The sequence below is a fragment of the Pseudoliparis swirei genome, chromosome 18 (genome assembly GCF_029220125.1).
Source record: "Pseudoliparis swirei isolate HS2019 ecotype Mariana Trench chromosome 18, NWPU_hadal_v1, whole genome shotgun sequence".
Taxonomy (NCBI): domain Eukaryota; kingdom Metazoa; phylum Chordata; class Actinopteri; order Perciformes; family Liparidae; genus Pseudoliparis; species Pseudoliparis swirei.
The window spans coordinates 20737498-20761183 of NC_079405.1; the positions used below are offsets into that span (position 1 = coordinate 20737498).

Genomic DNA, 23686 nt, shown 5'->3' on the forward strand with positions numbered 1-23686 from the left:
CGTGAATATATTACATTTCGTGAGACTTTTAACTGTTTAGACACTCCGTGCTGACCCTCTGGCTGCTGTCTGTTGTTCAGAGTGGCGCTCTGGTGTTGCCGGTCATCTGATTCTGTCAGACGAGGACTTGACATCAGTGCTTCAGGGCAATTGGAAACGCCTCAACACGCTGCAGCATTACAAGGTCAGAGGTCACGCTCCACTAACACTATCACTATTTTAAACCCCTGAAGGGGGGGTGTGGTCTAATGTATATTGAAACTGCATACTTTGTGTTTTACATCAGGTCCCAGACGGTGCAACGGTAGCGCTGGTCCCTCGCAACACCAAACACATTCACCATGACAACCACGACTACGTGGCAGGAGAGAGTGAGTTAACATGGGAACAGCCTTATTGTAAATAATAAATCTTCTCACGGTGATCAAACTACCCCCTTAAAACCATCAGAATCCTAAGCAACCACCTCTCCACATGTACAACTTGAACAGTAACATTCTGGCGGTGACCCTTAATAGTCGACTCTCCAACGATGCAATCTAAGGAGCCATCCAGGAGACCGTCAAACCATGTCACAATGTTATGAAACAAAGGGTCGTTCCATTCAGGCTATAGGGGTGTGCTGAATGTCTGATTCTACATATAATTACTTTGTTTCTCTAAATGCATCCTGATATATAGCCTTTGTGATACATATTGAAAGTTACAGTCACTATCAGCACCTTGAAGATGACCTCAGAAAGGCTGAATGACAACAACACACGTCTGCCATTTCAAAATCACACCATACTGACTGTCCTTCACTTCTGTCCTTCCCTTGTCTATGTCTGATTAATACAGACACACACAGCCAGCACTGTCCTTTATTCTGAGGCAGCAGCTGAGCAATAGTCACATGTACCTCAGCAAATCATGTTGTTGCTATTACTGCTTCTCTATAGAGCAATAAAGCTCAACGAGCAAATCAAACAAAACATGGTTCCAGTCAGTCGGTGTGAGGCAAGACTTGACCAATAAGATTGAGCTACCTAAATTTTGAGCTGGGGGACACGCCCTACGACTCATCGTTTGTAAAAGCAGCAGAAATGATTAAACATGCCGTACTTGTGCTGTTTGATGTGAGCTTTCTGTATATGAGATGGGGAAGCAGAGCCCCACTCAGTCCGTGAGCTGTACGAAGTAAAGTTTTGGGATCATTGACCTTTTGCAGAGACTCCGATGCTGGAAGATGCAGATGAAGGTGGAGTGCGGCTGTGGCATCTGGTGAAACCCAGCGAGGAGCCTGAGCTGCCCAAACACCGCCGAGGCAGCCTGAGGGAGAGAGAGAGGGCCAAGGCCATCCCTGAGATCTACCTGACCCGCCTGCTGTCCATGAAGGTACACACACACACAAATACATACTTGCTTATATTTGGAATGGGGATCGACATTTGGATCCGCCTTGTCTAGACACATATACACATACATGCACACAGGTGTCCTTCAATCAGAGGATCGGCAGTTCGATCCCTGGCTCCGCTAGTCCATGTCAATGTGTCCTTGGGCAAGACACTATTCTGTGTGAATGATCTCATGTCGTTTTAAAAGGGCTTTGAGTGGTCTGAAGACTAGAAAAGTAACTAGTCAGTGGCCCTACACTTTGAACTATGACACACTAGCTTCCCCTCTCACGTCAGTTTGGCCCGTGTCAGTTTTCGCTGATTACATGTGTAATAAACTTTCTAAATAAACTTCTATGTTCACAGGAAAGGTTTCCGTTCATTACAGCCTACAGTCTCTTCTTAAAATTCAGTTTTTAATGCTACCTGCTTGGTTTAGGCAGCAAAATTACTTGATTAGTTTAGAAAAAGATTGTTTGTTACATAAACTAATCTGTTTGTTCCAGAGCTGGTGTTAGTTAAGTACTCAGTTCACTTTAATTATGTTAATGAACTCAGTCCATGTTTACTTTAATTCACACGGGACACGAACGGTAGTCTCCTGGGTCAAAGTCTTGTTCGGTTGACCCTTCAAAAACTCGCTTACCGTCTAATAATGACACAGATCGATTTACATTGGCTAGCTGACAGCCCGGCACTGGGTCATTTACACACTATTAACATACGTGCATTATTAAGATGATATCAATATGTCTTTGTCGTCATCAATACCAGGATATAGCGACTCCCGAAAGCCGCCCTAGTGTGCTCATTGTTGCACACTGACCCCATCTGACTCACCTCCTTCCTCCTCTTCCTCACACTCTTCAGGGGACGCTGCAGAAGTTTGTAGACGATCTGTTCACAGTGATCCTCAGCACCAGTCGCCCCGTCCCGCTGGCTGTCAAATACTTCTTCGACCTGCTGGACGACCAGGCGGCAAAACACGGCATCACCGACCCGGAGACAATACACATCTGGAAGACCAACAGGTACAGCATGGACACACAAGGAAGAGAGGCGGAGGGATGTGTCCAGGGGTTCAAAGAGATATTGGATCTGCTTTTAATGAAGGCACAATTGTTTTTCATGTTTGAAATACTGAATGTGGGTGGTGAGTCCACAGGGTGGCTGCTCCACCAGGATTAATGCATTTGTTCCCTCTGCTTCTCCAGTCTCCCACTGCGTTTCTGGATCAACATTGTGAAGAACCCCCAGTTCATCTTTGACGTCCAGGCGTCGGACCACGTGGACGCCGTGCTGTCTGTCATCTCCCAGACCTTCATGGACTCGTGCACCATCGCTGAGCACAAGCTGGGACGGGTGAGGCCGGATGGGAGCAAAGCAGTCGCCTCATGCTCGTCAGAACTGAGAGAGGATAGATTATTTCAGATTGCCGTTTGGGCTTTTTCCAATAAACAAATGATTGAAGAGAGTATTGTTTCTTGACTTTTCCCTTCTCCTCTCTTTGGTTCTCATCCCCTCTTGTCTTTCTGACCAGGACTCTCCCATCAACAAGCTGCTGTATGCGAGAGACATCCCCCGCTACAAGCAGATGGTAGAGAGGTGGGTTCAGTTTGAATTAAAGCTCCTTTAATACTGTGACCTACAGCAAATACTATTTCTGCATTTTGGAATGTTCTGGTATGCATTTCTCTAATATACATTGAATAAAGTGATTGTATTAAAGTTAACACTTTCCATTATTAAGAAACTTATGATGCGTTATCTGTTTTTTAATACTGTATAGCAGGGGTGTCAAACTCATTTTCACCGCGGGCCACATCAGCGTCATTGCCGCCTCTTAAAGGGCAGGAAACACTTAATAAACTCCTCGAACATAGTTAAATAATTCTCTTTGCATTCGATTATTGTTTATTTGAGTGTAGAAATATTGTACATAAGAAAATGTCTCTTATATTACAACACAAATCCATTTAATTTGAAACCTCCAAAATAAAAGCATGGGACACTTTTCTTCAATTTCTTTAGGAAAAGGGGATCACATGTCTTTCAAGCCGTCAGGGGCCACATAAAATGATGCGGCGGGCCGGATTTGTGTTTGACACCTGTGCTGTATAGCTATAAGCACTCATAAATATTAATTATGTTTTAACAATCATAACACTATAAAGCATGTTTTAATGACTAATAGGGTCAAGTATTATAGTACTTAATAACTATTGGTCCCTCACTGTTTTTCAATTATCATGAGTTAAATATAATCCCATTAAAATGCATTATAACAGTGATTATGATGCATTATACAAAGATTCAAATGTATCTTGATTCTTTTTGTAATGCATCATATCCACTGTTACAATGCATTAAGTAAAGCGCAGAAATATAATTAGAAATGTGAAATACATTTTCCATTTACTCAAAGCAAACAATAACCACTTTATAATGTATAACAAAACTGATTCTACTGCATTGTAAAATGATAATAATGTATTGCATCTATGGAGATTATCCATGCAACTACAAAATGTCCGACTATCAATCAAGAAGTATTATGATACGTATTACTCATGAAATGCTTCATAATAAGCTATACAATTATACTATAAGTAGATTATAACACATTATGAGTAATTGGCTCATTTTCTGCAGGTACTATGCTGACATCCGGCAGACCATCTCAGCCAGCGACCAGGAGATGAACTCTGCTCTGGCCGAGCTGTCCAGGGTGAGTGAGCCTCACCTCAGAGGGGAGCGGTCCACAGACCCAGAGGTGGACGTCTAACCAGCATGCTTTGTGTTTCAGAACTACGCCGGAGAGCTGAACTACCTGGTCGCACTGCACGAGCTTTACAAGTACATCAACAAGTACTACGACCAGGTGTGTGAATCGCTTAGTCTGACCCAACAGCGCATCGTGGTGCAACCCGGAGATGATGTGATGGTGTGCACAGTGAAGTCTGCTCTACAGCACTCGTTTGTGTTTACACTGAATTCTGAATGTCGGTGGTAGATTTTAAATCCCTCAATATGTCGATGAGGAGTTTACACCGGCGTAAGGGTGGTACAGGTGGTTATTACAACAACAAAATAAAAAATCCGGATTTACAGGAAAAATCTAGATAGTCTCTCAGATTAAAGTGGAAATGTACACACACAGAAAAGCGTCCTCAAATTTACCAAAGAAATATTTCAGGAATCGTGTTTTTTTTGTCACGGTACCACTACTCGTCACACCACGTACAGTATATGTATCATTTCAGGACCGGGGCCTGGCTCAGACTTTACCGTAGTCACTACTTTAGGAGCCACACAACTCAGCTCGGTTTGGCATCAGTTTCTTTCTCATGAAGTCACGACTTTAATCGTAAAAGATTAAAAGAAATAGTTTTGGGGGGTATAGGGTCCCTTCCCATGCTCAGTAATTGATGTATTTCGTTCCCTACAATGGCCGTAATATGCTGCGTATTTTAATTTTTGAGAATGTGTTTTATGTCGAATGAGGAATAAGTAGGTTCTTCTTCAGTCGGGTCATTTACAATGACTTTGTGTTTATTAGTACTTAAAATGGACAATAACAGAGTTCTGAGCCCATCACTTTCCGCCAATTATGATGAGGTCGTTAGAGGTTCACCGCCAGGATGAATTATACGTATTGATACAATACAATGAGTATTACGTATTCAGCAGGTTGCTACTTTTTCTAGTTGTATGTTGTTGTTTTTCCAAAACACCCAAAAATGTGTATTGTGGTTTATGTGTGTTTTTGTTTTATCTTTCATTACATTTCTGCTCACGGGAATAATGCATCTTATGTTTGCGTTTGTCATCGCACTCTCTCCACCCATCACTCGTCTTCAGATCATCACGGCGCTGGAGGAGGACCCCACGGCCCAGAAGATGCAGCTCGGCTACCGGCTGCAGCAGATCGCGGCCGCCGTGGAGAATAAAGTCACCGACTTGTGACAAAGGACAGCACCCACCAGAGCTGCAGCAAACAGAGTGTGCCGGGAAGAGGGGCGGAGCAACTGACGTGCGCCCTGCAGGTTGAACTGAAACGCAGGAGAGCGACAAAGCCTTCCCATTTCAGGAGGAAGGGGTGGAGTGAAGGAGCCGTGTTTTTTTTGGGAGAAACGGCGAGGATCAGAAGTTCCTGTTGGTGTTGACTGAGGATCCATCTGAGACTTCAGTCCAGACACTCGAAGCAGGGCAGCACATGGACACGGAACCAATCTGAACAAAGACGCCTGCTGTCACTGCGTTAACTTTATGAATAGACACGTGGAGGGAAAAGACGTGTCATTTAATCTCTACACAACGTAGCAGCTATTCCAGCTGCAGTCAGCTGATCTGATCTGAAGACTGATTCCAATGTTTCCCCTCGGAGTCCATTTTATTTAGCGGTACCTCTTATGCCTTGTGTGCTTCTCGCTGCTGTATGGTCAGAAGTCATTTCTTTCTTTCTCGTGTGTGTGTGTGTGCATCTCTGCGTGTGTATGTGCGTGTCCCCATATTGCCCTGGTTGTCAACGTACACCTCGCATTGTCACAATTCGGGTTCCCCGTACAAAGTTTTACTGGTTGTTGTATTTTAGATGTTGGCAGCATTCACGACACGTGAGCTTAAATGTTGTGTGTCTCTGAAACTGACACCAACTGGTTTTCAGCCCCTTTTTCTTAAAGCCAATCCCCGAGAGTTAATGAAGTCACTGCCACTCTCTACCTCAGCCTGCTGTGCTGCACCAGACACCGACGCTCCTGACACCGACACTCCTGTGCTCACTTCAGCCAGCCACACAGACCTGCCGTCATTTCCACACACTCACACCTGCTGGATGCTCCATCTGCGGCCATACAGACTTTTCTAGTTCGTTATTTTATTTCCTTCACGTGAGAAATCAGAGCCTGCTCGTTGGAGCGTTGTATTTGGTACTTAAACCCCCGACGGAGTGACAGTTTATTGTGTTTTTCGTTTTCCTGATTTTATACTTATTCATGTGCCTCTAATGTACAAGTCACTGGAAAGATCGAAGAGGAACGAGCAAAAGAAATCCTTCCATAAAGAAACTCAGCGGAGTGGAATCCTAGTGCGCACCGCAGTGCGTTTTATTGTCAGCAATTCTATTTTGTACGTTTTTAAACATTCCTTTTATGTTTTAAATCATGATTCTCCTTGTTCCACTCCAAGCCGAGGCGATGGTACTGGTATTAGTTTGTTTTTTTGTTGTTGGTATTGACATCATGGTCGGTGCACAGTTCTGGTATTGAACACCAGGTGGCACCGCTTCACATGCTGGACGTCTTCATGGCGTTTTGTTTTTGTCAAGTCGAGACAGGTTTTGTATTGATTATGCTACTACTGGTTCAGTGTTGTCACACTGCTCACTTTCAGTCTGAGCACAAACAAAGATGGACATGGCTTCCTATAGAGTTCATAGGGCTGGGTATGGTTGGATATTAGTTGATGCTGGATCTATTACCCCCCCCCCCCATAGTTTCCCATAGCACTGCCTTTGTGGTTGGGGTTAGGGCTTCATTTGGGTTCATATTTAGGTTACACATCGCAGAGGTTCGAGTGAATGCCATGGAAAGTCCAAATTGACAGAGATGACAACTTTGATGCAGTTTGTCAACGCTCAAATCAGTGCTGCGGACACGGTGTAGTCTGTTCTTAAAACGTCATGAGGTTTGATTCCCAGGAATCAGTGACCAAAAAAAAGATGAGGATGTAGCCCTTAGGTTTATTACTACATTACTTAATACACAAGCAACTAATGACTCATGTGAACGGATGGTTTGTCATACACTGTCGGTTGAATATAAGCGTGGAAGCTCAGTCATAATAAAGACAAGCCATTGAGGGAGAACTATAACTGTCGTTAGGCTGTATACATTTGGCGATGTAGAGCAGGCTCTGCAAGGAGCAGTTTTAAGGATGTTTATTATTTTGTGTGTTAATATCATTGTACATACTGACTTAAAAATGTAACAGTAGTGTTTTAACCTGTTTAATAAGAGAAGGCGCACATTCTCACAGATGCTGGTGTAATAAAGTATTCTTTAAATGAGTCCTTGCTCTTGTTCTCATTGAGTTTATCAAGAGGTTCTCGTGAGTTAGTATCATGGGCTTGGAAGACGGCAGGCCAGGGTCCCAGCTGTATTAATCGACAGGATGCCTCTGGTGGTGTATATTGCCTGGGGCCAGATTATCTGATGCCATGCGTGTTCATGAGTCCGAGGTTACCATGGAGACCAGGAAGCTGAGACGAAGACAACCAAGTTACTTTCACAAATAAACCCACTGTATCCTCCTAACAACTACCGAGCGTCACTCGGCTGCAACAACGGGATAACAGGCTAAAAAGTATTATTTCCACATGTTAAAAGAATGGAAATAATTTACATTTTGGGTTTCAGTAAAAAAAAAAACTATTACAAAAAGATAAATCCGTCATAGTTGGAATGAGATCATAAAAACGTCTTCTCGCGTTTATAACAGCGGTGACTCGGGCACATATGCATTATGCATCCGCATGTCATCGCTACATGTTTAATACCGCCAGAAAATCTGCAACACCACACGAGAGGCAGCGCCCGTGTCAACTAACGTGAGGGTCTAAAATGGAGTAACGCTCAATACGTCGGGATCCCACTGAATTTAATTTCTCATTGAACTAGAAATTGTATCCGTAGCAGGTGAACATTGGGACTTCCAGAACCCGAGGGGAAATCTCCGTCTCGTTCCTGCTGTCAAGCCAGCTGCGCAGAACTGGTAACTAAGGGCAACTTGCTGGGCCGAAGCTAGTTGTGTTAGCGGTAGCGGCTAATGCTAATATTAGCTCCTGTTGTGACAGCGGCTGTTGGTACGGACGACTGGACTGGCCTTGATTAACAGGCCGGGCAGCGGTTCTGTTTAAGTCGTGGTGCGGTTTGGGATTCGTATTGGGGGGGAAGCTTATCAGTATAAACGATAGTTCGCGTTGCTAATGTTAGCTGCTTTGTTCGCGATGCTAACGTGAATTGTGTTAGGACGACCATTCATTAGCTATAAGCTAGCTAGCGAAACGTCGTCTGACGTTAGCCTGTTGTGTTTAGCGACACGTTATGTTCTTCTAGCTATATTGTTATTATTAGTATCTGCATATCGACGACTCATAATTATATATATATATGTACAATATAATATGAGCCTGAGGAATAACGCTGAGCATGTTTGAAACTGGATATAACCTAGCTACAAACTAAATAATGGATATCAACTGTGCACCCGAGGTGTATTTGTCATTTTTAGTTGAAGATGGCCAGCGTTATTCTGCTTGATGTGGCTCAGTGCGGAGCATGGCCTTCCGAGTTACTGTGTTTCTTCATTCCAGTCAAGAATGGAGCCAACAGAGCAGTCAGACCCGGACTCCAGCTCTCAGGATGTCAACCCTGTGTTTCTGCAGCAACTGAGAGAGCTGGACATCCCAGAAGAGGCCGCCAAACAGGTGCGACTGAACTGTCACGGTGGGCAACTGGTTCCAGCATTTAGGCCACATCAACATGCAATGATAACTCGGACTGGGAATGTTGCATTTGTACTGTGCTAGCTCTATGGTCAATATGAGTGTCTGCAATAATATAAACATGGATACCTTATGTCAGCCACATTTCCTCAGTTACACCCTTATTTAATGCACACTGTTTGTGCCTATAATATAATCGTAGCTCCCTGGTAGGGATTCATTCACACTGCTAATTACATTTTAGAGTGACAATAAGAAAGTGTACTTTTTACATTGTGAATTACCCCATTGCTGACCTTCAATGATCAATGCTATAGAATTGGAACTCAGCGTTACACAACACCTTCCATGCTGTCGTGTAATGCTAAACCTTCCAACTCACTGCTGTTACATGGAGAATTATTATCTCACGATCAAATACATTAAAATTCTATTGTTCGTGCTGACTGTTTGCGGGGACAGTTTCTCACAGGATTGACTTACTGTCCAGGTCTAGAAGCTTCTCTGAAACAAAAGGGTGACTTATGCTGGATTCACATGGAAACAGGCAAACCGTAAACCGGATAGCATGTCAGTGGACCAAAGCAGGATGGCAAAGGCATTTTATAGCTGCATGTATAGTAATTACTATACTTGTAACTATAAAATGTGACAATGATTAATTCACTGACAAATGATTTTAATTCATATATTTTACTCCATCACCACAGCGACATATCATTGTGCGTGGAACAGACCAGGCTTTTCTTTAATTATTTAAGATACAGACGTATTGCTGTTACATCCAACAGCTTAAAACCACCAACAGTTGAATACCCAAAATACTAATTCAGTATTAACAGAGCAGTGTGATTGAACCAAATAAAAGAAAGGGTTAACTGAATAAATTTATTGCATCAGAAAGAGCTTTAGTGGCCAAGTATGCTTGGACATACAATACATTTTAGTCAATGTCTTAGTTGCTCTCGCATTGCTTAGTTTATCAGCTCAAATGAATGGCAGGCTTTCATTTACTGCTCTGTCCTTTTTTCATTGTTTCTCACCACTTCAGGCCCTTCTACACACACGGAACGTGTCTGCAGAGGAGGCGGCAATGTACTACTTCAACAAGCTGGAGAATGAGGTGCCCATAAGCAATCCTTAGTGCCTACAGGTACACCGTGGTACTTTAGACCTTGTGGAGTTTGTCCAAAGCCAAATCTCAGTCTCTCTTTGGGTCTTCTCTGACCCTCAGGAGGAGGGAGACGATGACCTCATGTTCAAGATGGTGTTCGTGGTGAACATGGACCTTGCCATGGGTGTTGGAAAGGTAAGTCCAATGTGGACTGTGGGATATAGGCTGCGTTCAAATGCACGACCCATCTTCCAGAATGTGTCTTAACATTTAAAAAATGGCTTTACGGAATGACTACATTGCTACCAGTGTTCTGTTATTTCACCAAATGTGTCTGTCTGTAATTTTCCACATTCTTCCAATAATTGATGCCTACCAGGTTCTAAGCTCCTTGCTCTGAGTGGGAGTAGTTTATGCTCCTATCCGTCGCACATAAATGGGGTTTTCATGCAAATAATGTTTTTATCTTGAGTTTGTATTCCAAGAAAAGAGTGATGTGTTTTTTTTTCCAGTGCATAGTTATATTGTTCAAGTTTAAAAAGCACATTTATTTTATCTTGGTCACCAGAGGCACATGACGGTCGTTTAAGATTGACCGATTGCTGCTTAGGTGTGAACTCGGTGCTGTGTGTGTGTGTGCAGGTGGCAGCCCAGGTTGGCCATGCTGCTGTGGGTTTGTACCAGGCTCTACAGGAGAAGAACAGCTGGAGGGAGATGGCGTGGAAGTGGGACCACAGTGGGTAAGGCCTGCACCGTATGTTGGTCGAGATGCACTGAGAAGTTGTGCATTTGTGATGCAACCTGTCATTTAAACAACCACAAGTGGTTTGCAGTGTTTACATGTACATTAAAGATCCTGTCAATCTTTGCCATTTTTACTTTTAGTGGCCATACCCTGTTTCTTCATGTATTCTCTATCTTTGACAATTGATCATTTTATATATTATTAAACACCATGGTACAAATATGGCATGCAAAGTGAGTGTTCATATCTGAAGCTGAAGATTATTTTATTGTCATGGTACAATACACAATGAAATAGAACTTCAGTTCCTTCATGCTACACAAGAAAAGAAAAAACAGTGCATTGCTGTGGTGCATTTTGTCAATTTGCATCTGGAGGAATTTAAATGGAAGCAACCAAAACACACTAGGAACTTCTCTGGCAGATAATATGGCTTGCATGTAAACATTAGTTGACCATCTGAAAAAAATGGTTCCAGCGATGTTGACTGTTTGAGCACAAAGCATCGCCGATGCAAACCAAAAGTCCGTCTCACCGCTATCCTGCACTCTTTCGCCATGCACACCGATCCAGGTCCCTGCAAGATGCGCAACAGTCTGACTTCCTGTTGCTGTGTCTGTTCTGAGTTTGTACTCATGGTCGAATGTTCTTGTAAGTCGCTTTGGATAAAAGCGTCTGCTAAACGACATGTAATGTGTCGGTCTGGCAACAATCACAGTTCATCTCAGTTCTGCTGTCAGCTGAAATCTTACTCCGCTAATGCGTCAGTTCCTGAAGTGTTCATGCATGTCACCCTTTAGTCTCTTGAATTAAATAATAATAATGCTGTCCTTAAATTGTGTCAGGATAGCTGTGCTACATTTTTTTCTTTTCTTACAATCAATGGTCCACCATCTGTGTCTGTGTCTGTGTTCTGGGCTCTCCACACTGCGTTATTTCATGGCTTGCCCTGTAGAATCAGTCAAATTGCTGATCTACACATGTGTTGTATATGCATTGTTTTTCAGCATTTATAATAACATTTATAATAGTTGAATTCATTCAAAATAACATTACTGATGACAAATGTGCATTGTGTTGATACAGAGCCAAGAAGGTGGTGGTCCAGGGCACCAATGTGGCTCATCTACTGGAGCTGCAGGCCCTGGCCATGAGCCTCAGCCTGCCCACGTACCTGGTCCAGGATGCAGGGATGACCCAGGTGAGAGAAACGAGACATTTAAAAAGTTATCTTGTGCTTAAATATCTTTTGGAGAAACATGTAGTTGTCCCCAATGTATAGTCAAATTATTGATACAAATATATCCGGTTAAAATATGTTGTGTCCGTGTTGGCCAATGACATGAAGACGATCTCAACACGATTCCCATTGCCTCTTGTCTTTGGCAGGTGGAGGCTGGGTCCCGCACTGTGCTGGCCATCATGGGCGAGGAGGAGATGGTGAACAACGTCACTGGGAGTCTGAAGCTGCTCTGAGGGGCTCAACCCCACTGTGAAGGCATTGCTCTACAGTGCCACAGTGCATCCAGCAGAGGGCAGCGTTTCCTAGTGGCAGGGAGAGTCTTGGCATGCAAGCTTGTAACAACCTTTAAAAAAAAAAAAAAAAGACCTAAAGAACAAGGGAAAACAAGACATGTCCCAACACCAGAAAACACACCCTCAGCCATTTGTTTCCCTTTCATTCTTTGTCTGAGCCGCTTAGTCGGCCTTTAAGAGCAGGAGGGGAGGGGACCAGTTGTTCACAGGGGAACGAGGCGAAGGCAGTGGAATTATTTTATTTCTTTTCTCAAACAGGCCACCTACTTAGGAGTCTAAAGATTAGATTCTTCATCAATCTTCAAACACATCGAGTCTGTCATCCAGTTTCGGATTTGGCAAAGTAAAATCCTGTATTTTTGGTGGCTGACCAATATTATAATCATTCTTATTTAAGGCGCAGTGTACTGTAGACTTATGCATATTGTAATTATAATTATAGCCATAGCGGATGTAGTATTTAGCCGTTTGATTCACTACTCCTGAGTGAAGATTAACTTATTAACTCATAATATGTGAACACTCATTTTGTGTCTGTATGCAACTATTCTCCCAAAGACCCCTCTCCTCTAGAATCAATAACATTACTCATTGATAAACGGCTATATTTTGTATATATTATGCCCGTTTATGGACATGTAATGTATAATGTGTGGTGTGCCATCCTAAACAGTATGCACAGTTACTGGACTTTGTTATATTGGTTTTTTTTCTCTTTGTGTTAAAGGAAAACAAATACTACTTTTTTTATTTTGTTTTTTTGGACTTATTGGTAGAATTTGACGGTGGGTGAGAAGTTGCGTGGAGCCAAAATGTCATGAAGTAAAGATGTGTGGGGCCCAACTGCATGCACTCTGCCTGTGGTGGATAGTTTACACTTTGTAAGTTGGTCAATTTCCAGCTGGACAGATAATTGTGTGTATAACAATTGTTATGGACCTGGTGAATAGTGCGCACTAATAATCTTAATACACAGAAGACTGTGAGCTGTTGTGTGTCTTATGTCCTCACAAACAAATATATTGTGGGCATGAGCTGCCTCTCCCAGAAGTCTTAGCTTATTGTCAAAGATTTTTAAAAAGAAGGGGAAAGAAGAATGGCAGTGGCATGCACGCAATATGACATGTACATTTGAACAGACCGTCGGAATCCCAAAATTATGTCAATTTGAGTAACATGTCCACACTTTGATACCTCCTATGTTATACAGTCATTTGTGTGAGTGCTTCAGACTATGGAGACAATTAAACATGCCTCCAGATTAAGGAACGAGCATCTTGAATCGTGTTTTTACCTCGCAGCCTTCAACACACACACACACACACACACAGGTCTGCTGGCAGTTGTGGGGGGAAGGGTTGAGCGCAGCCATATTGCAGTGCGCGGTGAAAGGACCGGCCATATGACATCGCCTTTTCACCGCAATAACAATGGCAGTGTTGTGAGTTATGGCCGCTGCCGGGCGCGGGAGTCCGGCTGGTGACCCTCAGTTATCAAACTCGTGACGTTCCGTGGGAAGTGACTGGTGGTCGTGATTGTTTTAAGGAAAACCTGCCGAGAACATGGTACACAAATACTGACTGACGTGGACTGTGACTGGGACCGTGAAACAGGAAGTCGATTCCCTTATATCGAACATAATCGGCTGCTCGGGGGCGAAACGTTCGATAGTAGCCCGTTTATAATGACTCGACTGATGCATTTCGGCTCGATTGTGTCGACAACTATTTCAAATGGGAAACTATCTGGCTGGGCTGATTACATGTTAAAGTGCCCCGTTGGTACATTCATTCCATGCCACCATTTTACTGGTCTGTCAGCACGTCAATCTCAATTTATGGGCGAACGGGACAATAGGGGCCTAGTTATACTCATCCGTATCACATCACCTCATCCTATGTATCCATAAACAAAGTATCCTCGTAATGATTAATGAAGCTCGCAGTCTTCATCAGTTGTACTCCAGAAGACGGCTGCAACAATTGCATTATTCTGCTGCCTAATTTGTTCGCTTAAAGACCTGCGCAACAAATGACGTTGGCATTTATTACCGCAGCCAATCACAGTCGCCCCCCACTAGTCTCATGACGGGACAAGAAACCAATCGCGTCGCTGCGACTACGTTTATAAACAAAATACACTTGTATGTTACAATGATTATAAAGACAATGACTTTCAAAATATATATCAGGAAACGATGGCTGCGTGTCAATTATCTAAGTTATCACAGCAAAAGCTTCGCTCGTTTTCTTTCGCACGTTCTTGAGACGCAACTCTCGGGAATATTTTTTATTGAGCAGCTGCTGAGGTATTTTTGTTGTGTCGGTCCCGTTTTCATTCTGCAAAGTGTGGGAATAGAATGATTTCGGCAGCGGGAACAGGAGTAGGAGGGACCAATAATAAGTAGATGCAACCCAGGAGCCCTGGTCAATTTCCCTGTCCAACCGGGTCCAGCCCCTTACCAGATGCTACCAGAGCGACACCTCATACTCCATTCATCTGACAAACCGGTAGGTGGGGCTGACCCAGTGGGCTAACCCTGCCTCTGGTGTCCCTGGAACTGGGCCCCAGAGACCCCGTGTAGCTAAAGCTTGCTACTATCTACGAAAGCTCCTTCGACGTTAAATCGATTAATCTAACCCTCAAATAAAAAGCATTAATCCAACTAACGAATTCAAATGACTTCCAAGGTATGGGAATCTAATAACGAGCATTTCCCGGAACTTTTGAAGTTACAGATCCTTTGTTGAGTGTCAAATTGTCCACGGAATCCAGCCACTCTCTCGCGCTCCTCCTTGTACGCCAACAGCACACGCATATCATAATGGTACTGAAATTTCACCCCTCCTCTAAGCAGGGCCCGCCCCGTTTGACGTATTTGGAGGAGAAGAAAAAAACCGATGCTGTAATTTACCTAAGACTCGTGTGACTGACACATTGCTGACGAATCATTGGCGAGAGGCGGGACATCGCAGCAAGGGCCGCCCAAGGAGAGAGCCCCTGCACTGTCGCCAGGGAAACCCCGTGGCGTGGTTGTGTGTCAGTTTCGCTGGGACCCGCGGTCGATGCCGGTGAGGAGGGGGATGGGCGCTTCTGCGAATGTAAGGACCCGAGACAGAATCAGAGCCCTGTATCACATACAGCAGCATATACCCCATTATAAATAGCGACAGTATATACAATACACCAAAATACATGGATTTAACCACCGGGGATCTATAATAGACACTCAATGGATGCAGTGCACCTGCACAGGACAGGGAATTTAACTTTCCGTCTATGCGTGGGAGATACTGAGAAGTTTGTTTCCTACCCTTGGAGAGGGAGCTACTTTTAAGGGCAGAGGATACAGGAGACACCGAGGCCGACTTACAGGCCTACTGGTCTGTTTGGATTTGATGTTGGGATACTCTAAGGACCCACTGTACATGCGTTTGCCTCGCTTATTCAAGTTTGGAATGCCTCTTTAGGTGAGTACTTCTAATTCCTGTTATTTGTTATTATCACCCTTTATAGATTGAGGCAGTAACTCAACTGTTAATATAAGTAATATACACGTACAGATGCATGTTTTCAGTCAACCAAACATAGCCATGGAGCTAACGTTAACCAACTTGGCTAACTACTTAGCGTGCACTTTAGTTTATCGGAACAAGTGGGTTGCTTCCACGATCTTTCCACTTTAAAGTGACTTGCTTGGTTGACTTAAAAGCTCCCCATGTTGATAGCTTACCTTGGAGGGCTGCTGTTAGCTGTGTCTGGACTGATCTACCATGACTTTTTGATCTGCTCCTCGTGTTGTTTTTTGGAAGCTAGCTTGTTGGTCTGAATTATCCACATTACTAGTTTTATAAAAACGAACGTTATAACGCAACCGTGTCCCCAAGGCTCTCGACACCATTATGCAAGTTTCCAGGAGTTTGACTTGTGTAACGTTTAGTCCACTAAGGGTGCCCTCGGTTCAGTTTTTATCTCATTATCCATACGAGAAATAATCGAGTAATACATGGCTATGGCTTTAAAGTTAACTGCACTACCAATTAGATTGATTGTGTTTTACCCACAGCCCTCAAAGCTACAAATTGGCATCGTATTGAAGAAGATTTTAATAAATATACCTTGGGTTTGTTTAACAAGTTTCTATAATGTGTTTCCGCTGAGGCTTAACATTCCCTCACGTTACAAAGTCAAAACAACCCCAGCAGCAGATCATAGTAGTCCATTCGCGTTTGTTGCAGTTATTAGGTTGAATTGATAGGAAATCGTTGGACCTGCATACCAGCTCTTGGGCAAGGAAGTTACGAATGTGACCGCGTAAGGTAATATGCAAACTTGTTTTGTTCGATCCAAAACATATATTTGGCAGTGGTCCTTTGACCGTAATGTGTTAAATGTTGTACGTGGACCACAAAACTGTCGAATTTTGTAAAAGTTATCCATGACACAACTTGCAATTTGATAATTATTTGCGACTCCTGTTAGCCAAGCAACCAGCTGCTCTGTTGGTTAACGTTAGCAGACAAGTCATAGGCAACAAATGCTATACTAGCCTTTAAGCTAACTTTGTGGATGTTCTCCGGTTGATTGTGTCGGTTTTGTGAACCACTGCTTTAGCACGAACTTTGTGCACCTTCATCGTTTGCTATGTGTGTGACAACGTATTTGCAAGCTGTTGCAGCGGATTTCTGGACTACTGCGTTTAGTTTTATGAAACAAATATGGTCTGTGTCATGGTGGTGTTTGGCTACATCATGTTAATGCGTATCTCTTTGGCAACATTCCTAACTGCGGTCAGGCGTGTAAATCAAGCTGAAAGCTCGGTTGTGTTTTCTCTATTTGTGCCTGTTGTTTTTTCCCCCGTTTTCCTTTCTGTGTGTGTGTGTGTGTGTGTGTGCGCGCGCGCGTGTGCTATCCAGCAATCTGAAAACCAGATCTGTTGGTTAGTGACTTGCTCTTCTTCACCTCCCCCACCTACCAACCCCCAGCCTGTGTCGGTTAAGAGAAATGAGTGGTATTTTAGAGGGGAGCTCTTGTTTCCTTTTTTAGGCTCCATTTTTATCTTGACGTGTGAATAAGGGCGAGTAGCCTTGTTGAGTCGGAATGCAGTAGTCGCAAAGTTTCGACCAAGTTAGAGACCCCGCAGCTGTTATGTTTATAAAGACCATTCGGGGCTTTTCTTCAGTATGAGAGAAAGCTGAATTTCGAACTTCACCTCTACTGGGTTGATTTCAGGAAACCTAAGCTGGTCTCTAGATGACGCTATGTCATGTCTCTTTTACAGTGCCGTTGCTAATAATTTACAGGTTAACCCAAACAAATAGAACTGCGAGCTAGCGACACGTGATGCGGGGGGGGGGGAATGGCTGAGGGATTCAAAGGCGCCTTGTCCCGCCTGTAGTATGTTTTGGGTGAGGTTATTATATTTATCAGGACCCCGCGGTTTCCTTAGCACTAATGGCTGCCCCAACCGTCGCCTGAGTAGCTGTTTTCCACTCAGCTGCACCACGTAGCCTCGCATTGTGCTGCGCCCCGGAGTCCGGAGCAGTGGACACGGCAATCACACAGAAATGAAGCGTTATTTTTGCTCTGTCGGACGCGGTTAGGTCAATTAATGTGTCACCGGATGTGTGACTATCTATCCGCAGTGATATTTGTGGCGGGCCTGTTGTAACTTCAAGTGTTTGTACTTTAGACTCGCCACTCTTTACATTCAGCCGATCAACATTATTTGCTTTCATAGGAGTGAATGTTTTGATATTATAAAATATGTTGTCAGTGGGAATCACTCACAATCATATTTAGGTGCTTGGTTGCTCACTGAAAGCACACCACTCACTAATTGAGTACATTGCTGAACATGATTTTTAAAAATCCACGTATTTGTGGTTTAGAGTAGCTGTGTGGTTAAAAGTAACCTTATGTTTTCCTGAGCCTGCGTCGACCTTGCTACACGAGTACAAAGATTACACCTGTGCCCTGCTAGGGCCATTCACCAAGTATTAGGACTGATCCTACCGATGCCTGTTGGAAGACAGATTGCAGCTCGCTGAGCCTTGTTTTGATTGGTTGCAACTGACATTCTCTGAATATGTTTCACATCTTTTAATAGACTGTGTGGGCTGCAGCTAGCAAACCTGGCCTCTTGGAACTCATCGGAAACACGAGCCCCTCCAGCATTTCCCCTGACCCTGGCGTGCCTTCTTAACTCACCCGCCACCCTGGGAAAGCTAAGAATGAATTGCTCGGCTGCATGTTGGACTGACCCACCATGTTTGTTTTTTTCCAGGCCTCTCAAGCAGCTTCCAATTATGTGAGATACATGTGTTAGGGGTGTTGAGTTACAATAATTGGTGAAAGAGCGTGCACGTGTATCTCTCTCTCTCTCCGCTTGACAGACCCTTATTAATCTTTGCCAGTATCAGCCTCTGAAATGTTGGGGATCTGAGGAATGTGCAGACATGCAAGGTTACCGTGGCCGAGTTTTTTTTTCTTTCTTGTATACTGAGAAAATAAAGTATTATTCACGTTCACACAGCGGTTACAATCCAATAAATGTAATTGTTGGGCGACATGCCCTTGAAAAACGCATTTAGGATGTGCGAGTGCTGCGTTGTGATCAGTGTGGGTCTTACTCGGTACAGAATGTAAGCCCTTGTTTGTGTGCTTGTGCTTGTACAAGACGGAGTGAAGCAGGATATTGGCCCTTTTCCAAAAGAAGAAGACAGGATTCTGTCTCAATGCAGTCGGTTGGAGAAGAGTGAGCAGGGGGTGTTGCTGTCAGGAATAGGAATTGGGGGGGGGGGGGCTGTCCTTTTGGCTTCTATTTGCATGCTGATGCCACTCTGTCATTACATGGGGGCAGGTGTAGCTATTGATATGTTAATGAGATGTGCGTGTGTTGTGCCTATGTGACCAAGTCAGTGTTGGCGATCTTCACCTCGATGGAAGCAGAAATATCAAACGGTGAAAGCACTTGTGTGCAGTTTGTCTCTTGAAGGTAGTTTGAGCATACTGCATTTTATTAGCATATAGCAAGTGAAAACGTGAGTCTTGTATAGAAATATGAAGATGACCTACATATATATTTTAATTTGTTTTACGTTAAAAAAGTAATGGTTTTTAGATTTATTTCATGTACTTTTTTTTCCACGATTCCTTCTGTTGTTCGCGAGTCTACCGTTAGATACTTCCTGCCTCTCCTTTTTTATTTTTGGGGCAAATGTAACACGGGTCCATCCACCTTCCCCTCTCTCTGCGCCTTCCCCATTCGCAGTGCCCGTGTCTTGCGTGCGGCTAGTCCTCTTGCAAATGGGGTTAAAAACAAGTTGCTCCGACGCCTGCCTCACCGGAGCATTGCTATTGGTGCAGGAGCTCTGGAGCTGCTCCAATGGGGCGCACCATTCCCTCCTGCGTTGGGGGAGCGGGTTGCAGAGGGCTGTGCTGGTTAATTCTGTTTGGTGCCGAGAAGCAATGCTTCTTGGGAGAATAATGGAAGAGGAGGAGTCTCGAGAAAAAAAGAGAAAAAACAAGGCCGAAAGGGGGGCAAGGCAGGCAATCTACGTAATCATCTCTCTCTCTTGTTTCTCTCTCTCTTTCTCTCTCGTTTTATTGCACCCTTATGGTTTGTCCTTCATTTCCTTTTCTTTCTCTCACTGTCACTCTGCCTTTCTTGTGATACTAGGCCGATCGTGTGTAGGGGTGGGGGGAATATCTCACCAGTATTCCGAGTTGTCCGTCCACCTTTAGAACTGCAGGCAGACATTTTAGGCTTCGCCACATTAACCCTCCTCTCTTTCCTTTCCCAGCCTTTTCCCCTGGTCCCGCTGGTCTCTTTCTGCTATTGCAGCCTAACCAAGGAGACCAAATAATGATTACATGATTAAAATACTTTGTGTGAGGTGAAACCCAGGCTGCAAAATCTACAAGCACATTTCCAAGTGTGTTTGCTCAGAGGGTGTTGCCAGCCCAGAGAGCGAGAGAAAGAGAGAGAGAGGCAAGCAGGGCAGAAGGAAAACAACCAACAACCTCCACAGCAACCCGCTCACAACTGCCCTGTTTTGTAATGCACAGCAGCAATGCTAAAAACCAAATAGGAAACGACCGGCTGGTGCCAGGGTTCTTCCAGTTTACAAGGGCCTTGTTCTGTCACCTTGAGCAAATAGTTCCCATTCCGCAGAGGGAGGCGGGAGTTTTTGATACAAAAACACACTTTTCCTCAAGACGTTGAGGACGTAGGTTTGCAGGATACATATCAATAGTGAAACAGTGAGTGGGACAATTAAAGGCCTTTTTCGCAGTTCAAATGGCTGAAGTGATTTCACTCCGTGGGACAGACGCCTCAATCTTGAATCGTGCTGCAAAATGTTTTCTTAAGACGCAGCCAGGGCAAGCCCTTGTGTCGCTCTGGATAAGACCGTCGGCCAAATGAGGAAATGTCATGTAAATGTGTTTGTCATGCAGTGAGATCACGTGAGAGAGAGAGACAGACAGAGGGTGTCTCTGCTTTATGTTATGCCAAAGCATGAGCTCATCTAACTTCAAGATGGCTGATTTGGCCTTTCTGCCCTCTGCAAGAACACTTCTTAGAAAACATCCCTCTCCACATTTGGGAGTATACATGGTGTACCCTCAAAAGCTATTAAAATATAAGAGATATTCTGATACCATTTTTTTCCTTCCCAGCCGATGTGTGTAAAACTACATTTGGCAAGGTTATGCTTAAACACATCATGCTAGTGTCATTATATACCGTTCCAAACTACAGAATAGGGCTTTAACGCATCGCAGGGTAACTTTACACTGCGCTGCATGAAGACATTCACGAGCGCCCCTGCCGATTTCAACACATATTTGCTGTTCACAATGTAGCGTTATCATGGGAAAAAAGAAGGCACACACGTGTTTAACCACAGCTGTGTCCGACTCATTAGCACATGGGCAGTCATTGCGTTAGATGCCGAGATCGGCTCGCGAGTGATTTGTCTTCACGCCGTTTGGATCGGTGCGCAGACGATACCCGATCCTGCTGCTCCAAAGGAGGCATTCTAGATACTCCAGTTGGAACAGCTCTGTTAATCTCAGGTCCACAAAAGATTTGGACTTTTACATGGTTTTAACTGTCACGCTATCTAAATAAGATAAGGGTTGGTTCAATCCATGGATGCAGCCTTTGTTCCGTTTCACTTCGGAGGGAAGAGGATCAGAAAGACGTCGTCGAACAAGCTGCCGCATATAGTCCGACCTTCTTTCATATTTTCCCCCTCCTCTAGGTTACCGGGTTTCAGACCGACAGTGGTTGGCTTGTTTGCCCTGAAACAGATGATTGATTTTGTGTCATGCTGGCCCTGCTGTCGACTGGCCACCCCTCCACACCCTCACCACCTCTCCTAGCACCTACTTGGCCTTTGTTCTCTATTGTGTGTCGCTCATCCCCGGCCTGGTCCCGGTCCATTGAGGCAGCTGGACGTTGCTTTGTTAATTAATGGCAGGCCTCACTACGTTCCCAGGACTGTGTATGGCAACAGCACCATCGCCTCCAGAGTCGTTCCCGATAATATCTCAGCCTTAAAGTATAGGCTACATTTCTTACGTGCTGCCAGATGTTTGCATCATTCCCTCATATGTCATGATTCTACCCCCACACCTCCAGCCTGCCCAGACTAAGCTTTGTCTCGGCAAACTGGCACCTCCAACGGCCCAGACTGAGTTGTGTGCAGTTGCATGGACAGTTGGCTGATGCAATCATGGTCCAGTCCTCTGATTACGTTGCAGTAGACGTGGTTTGTTCCATTGCATAATGGTTTTAGTAAGCCTGGTTCAGAAAGAGAGTTACAGAGAGACAACTGGTATACCGGAGCAGTTGAAGAGCCGCTGTAATAGCACATTGGGTTTTGGTGCTTGCTATTTTTTTTTCTCTTTTTGTTGCACAACATGACAGTGGAGTTTATTGTGAATTACATTGCAATGTAGAACATTAACATGGATTCAAGGTTCATGTATTGTTATTGTAACACACAGGTTTGCACAGGAACATGCAGTTGTATATGCTCCAAAAGCAAAACAAACCAACTAAACGGTAGTGCAGTGACGGCTCCCGTGGCTCTTGGTCCGGCTGTGGTCTGAAGATGTCGGGGGCGTTGATCGTCTGCCGCTCTTAATCCAGTCCTGCGCTTCATTTGTCCGATAGAACGTGTCATTGATAACCAATGACAATGGTTTCTTGAGATGCTGCAGATGAAGTGTGTGACTGTTGCGTATTCCAAAGGGAGGAAGCAGCTATGGTGTTATAAATAAATGTTGTTGTCATCCGGCTCCTGGTTAGAACGTTTTCTCCAGCTATTGGTCAGACGTGGGGAAAAAAAGCCCAGATTTTTTTTGGTTGCAACAATTCCCTCACTGTCTGCACTCATTTGATCACTTCACACTGTTTCTGTTGCAGTGCCACATGTCGATGGTGCAGTGGACCAGCTGTTACATGATTGGCTGCTTGCTCGCCTCTTGTCACATCATCGAGGGATACGCGTGCTTTCTCGGCTGTTTGCATTCAAGTGAAACCATCGAACAATCCATAACATAATTGTCCCTTTGCTGTTGACGTAGTGTCTATCAGAGTACCTCATTATTGTTTTATCGGCTCGGTCTTCTACAAATGGTAAAAGAATTGAGAGTTCAGATAAATACCTGTGCTACAGGCCACCGTTTCACAGTCGCACACTATAATGTTGTTTTCCAGCTGTACGTTTTCCATTGGTGACATGCATGTGTGTGTTTCACCTTTTTTTGTGATGTTGCCAATGTGATCGGGTGAGTGTAACATCAGATCTATAATGAGCCTTGCTTTTTCCCTGGCCACATAATCCCGTTTGTCTTCTGAGGCAGGCTCCATTGATTTGCATGTTTTTTTTTTCATCTTCAATTTCCTTCTGCTGTAGCTCAGAGTGCAGCTCGGCCTGCGCAGCACTGAGCAACGGCAGATATAGTCATATCCTTCCTACAGCTAGCATGTGTGCGGGGGCAGACTGAGGGGGCTGGTGTAATCTCACTGGACTGGATGTGTTGTGGAGGTTTTATGAGGCACAGGTGGACACCGAGCGAGGACGGACACGCTCTTCAAACCCAAATGTGTGTTTGTGTAGGCTTTGTGTAACCCCTTCTTGCACTCTCATTGTGGATAGAACATCTCCAATGTTGAACGTATTGTTTGACCTGGCCAACCGATCAGATACACACCTTTTTATTAAGCATAATATCTCTCTTATCTGTCCTTTTTGTAGTTTTTTTTCTTTGTGTCAAATAACGTTACTTAAACTCTGTAAAGAAAACCGTTGATACTGTGCTACAACTGTAATGTTGTTAAGTGTGATATGTTTTGAATGTGAGCTGGTGCCCAAAGCATATATTCATATTCA

At 44.1% G+C, this 23686-nt stretch overlaps 3 protein-coding genes across 9 annotated transcripts in view; all 3 read left to right on the forward strand.

Annotated features, from left to right (window-relative positions):
* plxnb1b (plexin b1b) overlaps positions 1 to 6220 on the forward strand; it is a 92655-nt gene extending 86435 nt beyond the window's left edge. For both annotated transcript variants that reach the window (XM_056436979.1, XM_056436980.1), the window contains 9 exons: positions 81 to 184; positions 287 to 371; positions 1211 to 1377; positions 2250 to 2410; positions 2594 to 2741; positions 2920 to 2984; positions 4032 to 4107; positions 4186 to 4260; positions 5241 to 6220. In XM_056436979.1, the coding sequence (XP_056292954.1) occupies positions 81 to 184; positions 287 to 371; positions 1211 to 1377; positions 2250 to 2410; positions 2594 to 2741; positions 2920 to 2984; positions 4032 to 4107; positions 4186 to 4260; positions 5241 to 5345 (986 nt within the window). In that variant the 3' untranslated portion in view covers positions 5346 to 6220. The remainder of the gene's footprint in view (positions 1 to 80; positions 185 to 286; positions 372 to 1210; positions 1378 to 2249; positions 2411 to 2593; positions 2742 to 2919; positions 2985 to 4031; positions 4108 to 4185; positions 4261 to 5240) is intronic.
* Positions 6221 to 7946: 1726 nt separating this feature from the next.
* On the forward strand, positions 7947 to 13551 carry si:dkey-19e4.5 (UBA_like_SF and PTH2 domain-containing protein). Its single transcript, XM_056436563.1, has 7 exons — positions 7947 to 8150; positions 8752 to 8865; positions 9935 to 10006; positions 10118 to 10192; positions 10640 to 10737; positions 11829 to 11943; positions 12132 to 13551. The coding sequence occupies exons 2-7, from the start codon at positions 8758 to 8760 to the stop codon at positions 12216 to 12218; spliced, it is 555 nt and encodes a 184-aa protein (XP_056292538.1). The 5' UTR covers positions 7947 to 8150; positions 8752 to 8757; the 3' UTR covers positions 12219 to 13551.
* Positions 13552 to 15200: 1649 nt separating this feature from the next.
* setd5 (SET domain containing 5) overlaps positions 15201 to 23686 on the forward strand; it is a 35809-nt gene continuing 27323 nt past the window's right edge. For 3 of the 6 annotated variants that reach the window (XM_056436557.1, XM_056436559.1, XM_056436560.1), the window contains exon 1: positions 15288 to 15748. The gene's annotated coding sequence lies outside the window, so the exon portion shown is untranslated. Of the gene's footprint in view, positions 15749 to 23686 lie in introns of all 6 variants that reach the window. The other 3 variants (XM_056436562.1, XM_056436561.1, XM_056436558.1) reach the window with 3 other exon arrangements.